Genomic DNA, 10237 nt, shown 5'->3' with positions numbered 1-10237 from the left:
TAACAAGGTCCATCCTTTAACAAGGAACATATATATCAATATATTATCTAGTGGGTATCATCCCCAACGGAGTTTTCCCTTGGCCAAGGTTTCCCTAGTTAACAAAATATGGTGTCATGAGTTATCTTTGTGCATTGTTATTACTGTTCAGCATTACTTTATTGCTTTGTTATGCATGGTTTAAAGTAAGTAATAATATCCAGCTGGCGACTAAAGTTTGTAGATTACTGATTCACCCCCCCTTCAGTAATCCCTATTTCTAACAACCACATCCCCGACATCTCCAACGGAATGCACCACCTCTTGGAAGGGGTTTTTAAATGTCTACATACTTCTATAGAGGATGATCAGAGTTGGGTTCCATTCTTTGTTCGATGTTGCCTATTGATGAAGAGGTAGATGACATTCCCTTCCCTATGGCAAAAAAATAGATATGTGTTCATAATTTATATGCAAGAAAATGACAAATTTTGGAATAATGGAAAAGATTCAAAAGAACGTATGAAGATTGAAAGAGAAATGGAAAAATGAAAAAACTAGAACAAAAACAATAGCAAATGGAATAAGATCTTACCTTTTCCAACCATTGCAAGCTTGCAAATGTGAATGAATGATGCACAAATACTTGAAGAACACCAACAAATCAATCTTCAAACTCCACCTTGCACAACCGTATCGTTGCTCAAAAACTTATGTGCTCTCCTTTGAGACAATAACCTATTTAGAAACATAAAATGACAATGAGGGGGCACAAAAGAAATTAATAACAACTTTTAGGTTTTATGGACACCAATAAACAATTAAAACATGCTGATAAAACATTTTTCCAGCCATCCACAGGGCACAGTTCGTTGCAGGTTTGAACTGGGTTCGAAAATGTGAAGGCAGTCCGCTCGGTTTCGAACCCGATTGAACCAGCAGTGCAAAAATTGCACCCTAGTAGAACCAAGTTCGAACCGGACCCGAACTTCGAACCTATTCGAACTTTCTTGGGTGCGGAGGGGGGGAGGAGGTACCTGTGCAACTTAGAGTAAAAATAATGAAACACAACCTACATCATAACATTCCCATGATGGAGGAAGTCTATGTTTATCACATCAATCACCTCGGAGAGAGTTTCGATAAACAAAAATTTGCAAAATTAATTGATAATACTAATTTCACTAATTCCATGCAGCTCCAATTTTTAGCCACTCAGATAGAAGCAATTCGAGCAACATTCTTTTGCATTCTGAACCTCTTGAATCAATCAGCTAAGTATACAGATGAAATTTATGTAGACCATTGCAGTTCAGTTCCACTAATTGGTGCAGACGAGACTTTTGTTTTCAGACTTTAGGACTTGGGAAGAAGGATAACTTGAATATGAAAACTGATATCAATGCACTTCAGTTCAGTAGAATGTCAATCAAACATCTGTAGCTCGAGATTGTGCTAATCCATCTGTAAGCATGCCAACCAAAAGTTTAAGATCATTCTACAGTCCAGAACATTCTTTTTAATAGTATTCTATTTGACATTTATTAGAACAAGTGGTTTGACAAACCTCCAATTTAATGTGGTTTTTTTTTCATTATATAATTACCTCAAGGGAATGTCTACTTGCATTGCCTTCTAAAGAAACATTGTCATTTTTATGTCTCCTTTCTTACTCTTTCATATTCCATATGGTTCTAAAATAAAATTCATTTTAGTTTATATAATATGCTCACATCTTTCTATTTCATAGTTTGTATCAGCATATTTATTTTAAAAAAATTAGACTGTAGGAATCGTGAATTCTGTATGACACACACTATTGTTGATGTTTTGATAGCTTTAGTAGGATAAACCTGTGAAGATAATATAATTACAATGATACAAACACACAGAACTCTAATTAAGTTTGTTATTATATTAATTATATTAATAAATAGACATCTCCCATGAAGGGACACGTCTCTTCTCGGTTTATTACTCATACAAATTCAAAGAGATTGATGCATTTGGAAAACACATGCCGTAAACATGGCAGTGCTTAGTACATTTGCAGCGATCTCGGAAAACCAACATGTTATCAGAGCCAAACTACAAATGTATAAGTGAATAATAGAACATTCAATTTCAAACTCCACCGTTTCAAATAAAGAATCAAGAATTTGATAGAGTGATTGTGGGTTCCATGGCCTCTAAAATTGCTTGATTAAATGCCAAATGATCCTAGCTATTCAAAACACGATCACAATATGCAAGATCAGGGAAGGCACGTAAACTATTTGATTGGGGGCAATAAGATTCATTACAGACATGGAATGATTAATTATAAGATTCAATATTTTTCCTTCCAGAGAGATTCAATATTGCAACCACATGAAAACTCGGCGTGAATTCGAGCCCTTCATTTCTTCTCTCCTTTGGTCGCTGTCAATGTGTTGCATCAATTGAATGACCTGAGTGTTATTCGATCATAATAGTGTTATCTGTTTCAAAATTAAAAGGGAGTTTATGCTTGGAAAGAGGTAGACGATCTGCATGAACAAGTATGGAGAGGCAAATTTTTTTTAATAGGATGGGTAACAATGAATGATTCACGTGCCAAACATATGATTTCAGCAAGCGTTGGGGTCTATTCCAGACTGTGTTAGTTTAAATTTTGAAGAAATTTCCTACGAGTAATTTTTTTGAGGCAAACGTATATAGGTACATAGAATTTGGGGATAAGACCACAGCAAGCTATTGGTCCTGTTCGTTCTAATGACAATCATTCCCAACTCTTAGTTCTAAAAACCAACCATATAAATATGTCTACAAACATCACGAGACATGTTAATAAGAATCCAAATGTTTTACAGATTTTCAATACTATGGAAAACAAGCACTTCACGAGTAAAACCTTCTTGAGCGATTGCAAACGATGAAGGGTATTATGTTAGAGTTGGTTATTCTTCATGACGAGGTGCGTCTAGCCCCTAATAGTTGAAAGTCAATTTATTTTTTCTTGGACCGAGACAAGAACACGAAATGCCAATGGGGCATTTGGAGATGAAGAGAGTTTCCAACATATAAGGAAGAAAATATATGATTAAATAAAGGAAAGGGACCTACCACAAATCGAGCGGCAAACATAATTAGATGAATGGTTGTGGATAAAGATGTGGAAAAGAGAAAAAAAAACAATGAGATAAGTATTTTTTATTTTCAGTATCAATTTCATTTATTTCTGTGACCACCTTAGATCATTATATGTCGTCTTAATAAGGAAATAAAATGTTATAATATAAATTACAGTATATGTATATAAAAGTTTGAATATATGCATACATGTTCAAAATATACTATATCTATATTTTATTGGAATGGTCTTATTATGCAAAACTATTTATTATCCTTGAGTATTATTGCAGTCTCTTTTGTTTTTTTAATACATACTATAAGAGCTATGTGACTTGATGTTTTTTCTATAAGAATGTTCTTGCAAGGAAAAGAGAGAGATTGAGACTTTGAAAGAGAGGAAGCAGATAGAGGATATGATTCAATCAACCTTTGGTGATCTCAGTTAGATTGATCCAGAGGGAGTAAACCATATTGAGATGGATTCTCTAGTAATCAATAAATTGTAGTAGTCAAGAGGATTGTAATTCATGAATATATCTTGAAACTAAGTGATGGGCCTACCCCCTGTATAAATCATGAGGAAGTGACGACTTCCAAATGATCGTCACTTGAAATTGCAAAAGTTATTGAAAGTTGACGATCTTATAGTAACTTAATTTTCTATCATGATGGATATCTTACGATGTCTATGCAAATCATGATATATTATATTTTCTTAGTAGATGTTTATATTGTACACATTATGAGAACATGTGTGCACATACCTTATAAATATTTTTTAGTACATGGTGAATGTTATTAATATTCTGGAAGGCCATTACACAAAGTACTTGGTGAATATCACGTGTCTTGATGTTCTGGAAGGCCATTACTCACAGAGTACTTGGTGAATAGCACACGTCCTGATGTTCTGGTAGGCCATTACTCATAGTATTTGGTGAATATTTGCATTCTAAAAGGCCATTACTCAAAGAGTATTTGGTGAATATTGTTGATATTCTGGGAGGCCAATACTCATGATATCAAAACATTTTGAGTACTTGGTGGATATCAAATGTCGATATTCTAGGAGACCAAGACTCATGATATCAAAATGCTGAATATCTTCTGATCAAAGATATTCATATATTGCATTGAGTTAATATATCATATGTTTATCCTCCCTAGCTAAGAGAGAGTGTTGATGTTTTGGTCACTTTAGTAGGATAAACCTATGAGATCAAAGTGAAGTTAATATAATTACAATGATACACACACACACACACACACACACAACTCTAATTAAGTTTTCTATTATGTTATTTATATAATGAATAGACATTTCCCATGAAGGGACATGTCTCTTCTAGGTTTATTCCTCGTACAAAATCAAAGAGATCGATGCATTTGGAAAACACATACCAGAAACATGGCAGTGCTTAGTGCATTTGCAGTGATCTTGGAAAATCAACACCTATAAACTGCAATGTGCCAGTAAACTTTTTATTTTTAAACATGAATGGTGACACTAGTGTGACATGTTCTCTGGTACTACATGGGCTGCGGGAGACTGGACCTCGTACTTCATAACAAGAAGCTTTGGCCAATGGAGCCAAGCCCCCAGCCCCATCATGCAGCAGCATATTTAGGAAAAATAATCATGACATAATTTCTTCCATATGGTCTTTTTGAAGGGCCCAGAATACACACAAACATTTGAATTCCATATGTCAATGTTTGTTATTACAAATTAACTACGACGGAAAGGATTTCAAAGCTCATCTTTAATGTAGCCTTTCAAGTAAAAACTATGAAGCACAGGGTGTATTATAACATTCCAACTATGTAGGTAAGTCCATTTGTGTCTTGCTAATCACCTCCCTCGGGGAAAGCTTCCACAAACAAAAAATTGCAAAATTCATTGATATTACAGAATTACTAATTCCATATGCCTCAAAAATTTTAGTAATTCATATAGAAGCAATTTGAGCAGATTTTTCTTGCATCGAGAATTTAAATCAGTCAGCTAGTATACAGATTAAATTAATGTTAGATTTGAAACAAAATTGCATTGTTTAGTGGAGATTGGACTTCTTTTTCCAGACTTTAGTACATGGCAGGAAGGATACCCTTAATATGAAAACTGATATCAATGCATGTCAGTTCAGCAGAATGCTCATCAAAAGTCAGTAGCTCAAGCTTGTGGTAATCCACCTGTAAGCATGCCAACCAAAATTTTAAGATCATTCTAGTTCCCAAAAATTGTATTTAGGTAATATGAGCTAAATATTATAGACAAACAATATGAAGCTCCATATGAAGAGAAATGTGAACAGGAAAGGGCAAGGCAGCTCGAAATCTATCATAACACCCAAATTTCTTCAAATAAGTTTTTCCATAACCTAAACAAAATAGTTTAGATAAGAGTGTTCATACAAGAAAATAGAAAACATAAGATGCATTTTGAAGACTGAAAATTAGATTATCATCCAGAGGAGGATACCTCAAAACAGGGCAATATGCAACATAAAACTTCAGTAAGTATTTTGCTTAGTGAAAATGGAAACTAAGTCACACGGGGAATATAAGAAGCAATATTGTAAATGAACTTCTCTCCTCCAACAATACACAGGTAAGAGGGAAGTTCAACATTAAAATAGACTAACTTCTGTATAAAGTTCTTCATCTAACAGAAATCAAACAATTAATAGTTTCTTGTGATTTTGCATACACCTAAATGTTTGTTTCACAGTGACTTGCAAGGAAGGATGGGTGCTCAATTCTAATGAAATGGCCAAAAAGTTTGAATACTAGCACCCAAAATGTTTGAATATTAGCACCAAATTAAACATTATCATTGGTAGGAAAGGTTAAAGCACAATCAACAAACTAGGATGCAAGGAAGAAACTTTTGTCTAACCAGATATATTCAACCAAATAAACAGGACCCGCCATCAAGAAGAATTGGAACAAAGTAAAAATATAATTTGGAATATGAGTAGCCAACTCAACAGCAACAGTACTGGGGCAATCTAACTTGGTGCTCTGAATTGGTAATACAAAGTAGGTGGCTATAAAAATATAGCTTCCTAACTGGTATCAATTATTTAACTGCTTAAACTAGTAATCAATGATGTTAAATTATGAAAGGCTTGAGAACAAAGTGTACAGATTCAGAAGCTTGACATTGAAAACTTGATGCAAGACTAAGCATGGAGGAAGATCTAGGAAAGAATCATTCTCTCTAACAAAGCGAAGCATGGTATGGATCACCACATTACAGTGGCTTGAATTTTCAGTATAGGCCTTGAAATGATTTCTTTTTCCCTACTTAAAAAATGTGTGAAGTTATGTGGTACACAAAGACAGGATTCAATTGATGACAACCTGTCCTTGCAGCCTTATACGAAGTCCCCTCAAGGACTGAAATCTACAAAAAGTTCAATGAATGAATTTATACTCATTACTAGTTACAGAAATGCAGCAATTACTTTCCTATTTATCCTATTTTTGCAAGGCTTTCATAGTTGGACCCTGAATTCATTTCATATGATGGGAGTTCTTGGAGTATGGAATGTTTCTCTTGTATTATGGCACTACTATTAATTAATAATAATTTATTGGAAGATGAAGATATATAAATACAAACCTGAAGACACTTATAGTTATTTTGGTCACTAAAAACCATTTTTGGTCTCGATTTTTTGGGATTGATAAACATGATACATGCAAGCATGATGTGAAATCCCTTAGTACTGAGGAATTAGTGACAATCAACTTACCAACTTCAATAGCAAGAGACTTATTTCCTTGAAGTCTCTAATTATACTTAGAATGATAATGATTAAAGTTACTTAATCACAAGAACAATATTTTAAGATATCACTTATTAAATTATTGTCCTTAAGTTATACGATTGATGTCAATAATATGATGTCGTAAGATATACGAGAAAAAAAATCACTGCTATCTTTGACATAGCCATTTGGCATATGCAAAGATGATCTGTGATCTAAATATCCAACTGGAATTGTGTTAAGCGATATGAATTCTGCAACCAATAATACTGGTAGCTCTCTGATAGGACACTAAAAGTATGCTACAATCTGTTCCAATTATCACTGTATTTTCTATTGTTTATGCTGATGCAACGCAATTCCTCTGTCATTAAAAACCTGCAAGTGTTATTAATGAAGTTATTGTTGTGTCTGATCTTGATCCTTAAGTATTCCCAATTATCTTTCATATTGCTTATAGCAATAGATGATCTGTTGCTCTTGATATATTATTATCAATCTGCAAATAACTATGGATCCGCTTGAAGCGGTGCAGTGTCGTTTCTGCAGTCTTTATAAGCTTGTAACAGTGGTTGCAATGTCCCCATTTTTGTGCCTTCCAAAGCATCAATTATTTTCAGAGGTTAGCATATTTTTAGTGGTCCTCATAGGCTAATACGGTGATTAAGGGGCCATTAAAGGTGATTCAGGATTATTTAGTTGACCCTTTGGGTGACTATTTTCGTATTCTCCATGTCAGTGCATCAATTTATTTGTGGTTTGCCTTCAAGAGGTATTTCAAGCTCTGTTTATACATGCTACTTTTAGTAAATCACTTGGGCATTTGGGCCCATACTTAATATTTATTGTAAGAAATCTAAATGGTCAAAGGGCATAATGGTTATATTCAAAAAGTTGGCAGGACCAGACATTGGATTGATATTTGGCATTTAGTGGAGTTTAAAGATTTACTCTAATTAATTAAAGTCTAATCTAGCATTGACTTTAAATAATTAATTGAATTAAATGCCTTTATGATTAATGAGTATTTAAGGGATCAAACGTGCTTGTTATATGTTAATACCATGTAGTAACTATTATTATGTCAAATGGAGTGCCAACATATGGAGGTATATGGATATTAAAGTGACTTTGTGTTAATGAAGAAATTATATGACAAATCACCTTATTAAATTTTCCCATAAGTTAAATATTAAAATATTAAAAGTGGCATATTTATATAGGGTTTCCAAAAACTTCAAGAGAGTATAATAAAAGGAGATTTAAGGAAGTCAATTGATGCACTTGGCTTGTTGATCTTTGAGAAGTTTGAGAGCTTTGGCTTTTATTTACAGGAAATCTGAGGATGAAAACCCATGGGAATTAGTAGATAGGACAAAAAATCAACTCCATGTTGAGAGGTGAATCAACCCAGGGTACATCATTGAGCATATCTACCAATTTACATCATTTGGAGCTTCAACCAGCTAGGTTTTGAAGTTTTTTTGTAGGTGGAAATCATATCACTTCAGATTTTGGGTCTTATTTGCCATATTTTCATAAAACCTTGGATGGCTAGGGTTTGAAGATGAATGCCACGTTTTGTATGGGTTTAATGTGACTGTGGCATCTATCATCATTTAGCTTTGTAAGTCAGACCTAGCCAAATTTATATCAAACTTTAGTTCAAATGGATTTGAGACTTGTCTTTATTGTTGGCCACCAATTTCATCATTATTGAGCCAATCAGTAAATAAATCTGGGCACATGTCTAGTCAGTTGAATGTTAGCTATCAATTTTTATTTGTTTGCTGTTGCTGATTTGAGGATTCTTGAATTTGCAATATAATTGTGAGAAGGTGCAAATCATTTGTAGATTGAATATGTAAATCTGAATATTATTCATCATTTTCAGAATCTAATTTTGGGCATCAATAAGTTATTGGTTTCAGTTAGTAAGGTTAGTTTGTGTTTCAGATTATTATCCTTTTAACTGAGGCTGCAACTTAGGACAAGAATTACTTTACAATTTTTATTATCTTATGGTGTGTATTAACTATTAATGGTATCAAGTCGGTGATTTCCTTACTCATTTTCCTTGGTGGTGGTCGATCGCTTCTGGCCTATTAATCGGGTTGTTGCTTCCTACAATTCTCAATGTCTAATGTTTGTCTCTAAGGCATATGAGATCCCTGTTGTTGCTTCCTACAATTCTCAATGTCTGATGTTTGTCTCTAAGGCATGTGTTGTTGTTTTCTGCTTCTTTGTGTGGTTGTTGCTCAACTCCCAGGCCCACACATGTGGTCTCTGCTTTTGTGCTATCTAGTTAGGTTTTGGCAGCCAATCTTCTCAAGTTGTTTTTCTCGCATGGTTTTCTGCTTGTGCTTCAATCGGGGGTTCCTTTTTTGTCTCATGGCATAGCCCTTTCCTATGCTTTAACTTTACTCTGGTCGAGTGTTGTGTTGTGTTCTACCAGCTCTTTCCCTTCACAGTGGAGATCTCACAGTTACAGTCTTCGTCTTTGACTTACCAAAGACTTTTTTGATAGGTTACTCAAGTTAGAGGCTGAGAATTAGATCCTAAAGGATAATGTCCAGTCTCTCTTTGAGACAATTAATGACCTTAAACAGCAAAGACTCATTCATCATTTATTAACAGCTTCACCACTTTCACCTCTAAGACAAAAGGAACCAAAACACAGTTTGAACCTGTCATTGGACAGCTCAAGGAATTGGACACTATCAAAGACAAGCAAATAGAACTTGTTGCTAAACATACTTCTTTATTATCTGAAACCTAACAACAAGTTAAGTCACGAGCCTCCATTTACAACAATACTGGTCCTATACCTCTCTCAGGGGTTCTAGGGAAACTTGATGAGGAGCGGGTAAGGCGGGCAGATGAGCTCAACCTAAGGGTCTAGGGCCTTTCTATCACCACTGTGGATCCTACTTCATCTAGCTCATCTTTCCTCAGCAACAACTTGGCATTTCTAATATCACGCTTGACAGATGTTGGCTTGGCCTAGATGACACCCTTTACCTTCATTTTTTCTCTCTACCTAATAGGCTTTAGGCATCTTAGGGTAAAGAGATTTTTTCCCTCTTCCCACTAAGATTTATCTTGATGAGGAAATCACAAAATCATAGTTAGCAGAACTAAGACATTCTAGGGGTCTGGTGGTAGAGGCAAGATGCGATAGGAAGTGGATGGTTATGTGGAATCTCGAAGAGGTTATTTGCGATTCCCCTCCCCACAGTTGGGAGTTGAGACTATTTCATAGCCAAATGATGGTCTCACCAGCAATTGGGCAAGAGAAAGCCCTCCACCGATTCTCTTCTTGTCAACTGCTAGAATGGCAATGGTACTCTTTGGTCCTTGCCTGATCT

The 10237-nt window shown here is 34.8% G+C and overlaps 1 protein-coding gene across 2 annotated transcripts in view; it reads right to left on the bottom strand.

Moving 5' to 3' along the window:
• Nucleotides 1-4775: 4775 nt before the first annotated feature.
• The window catches only part of LOC149533114 (MD-2-related lipid-recognition protein ROSY1-like), a 103688-nt gene continuing 98226 nt past the window's right edge, over nt 4776-10237 (bottom strand). The window contains exon 6 of one of the 2 annotated variants that reach the window (XM_089803809.1): nt 4776-5286. In XM_089803809.1, coding sequence (XP_089659935.1) covers nt 5179-5286 — 108 coding nt within the window. In that variant the 3' untranslated portion in view covers nt 4776-5178. The remainder of the gene's footprint in view (nt 5287-10237) is intronic. The other variant, XM_089803808.1, reaches the window with a different exon arrangement.

This window comes from Cupressus sempervirens, chromosome 10, assembly GCF_028749045.1.
Source record: "Cupressus sempervirens isolate cs-2001-9-10 chromosome 10, ASM2874904v1, whole genome shotgun sequence".
In the NCBI taxonomy this organism is placed as follows: domain Eukaryota; kingdom Viridiplantae; phylum Streptophyta; class Pinopsida; order Cupressales; family Cupressaceae; genus Cupressus; species Cupressus sempervirens.
The sequence above is the reverse complement of the archived record's forward strand: the minus strand, read 5'-3'. Positions and strand labels throughout refer to the sequence as shown.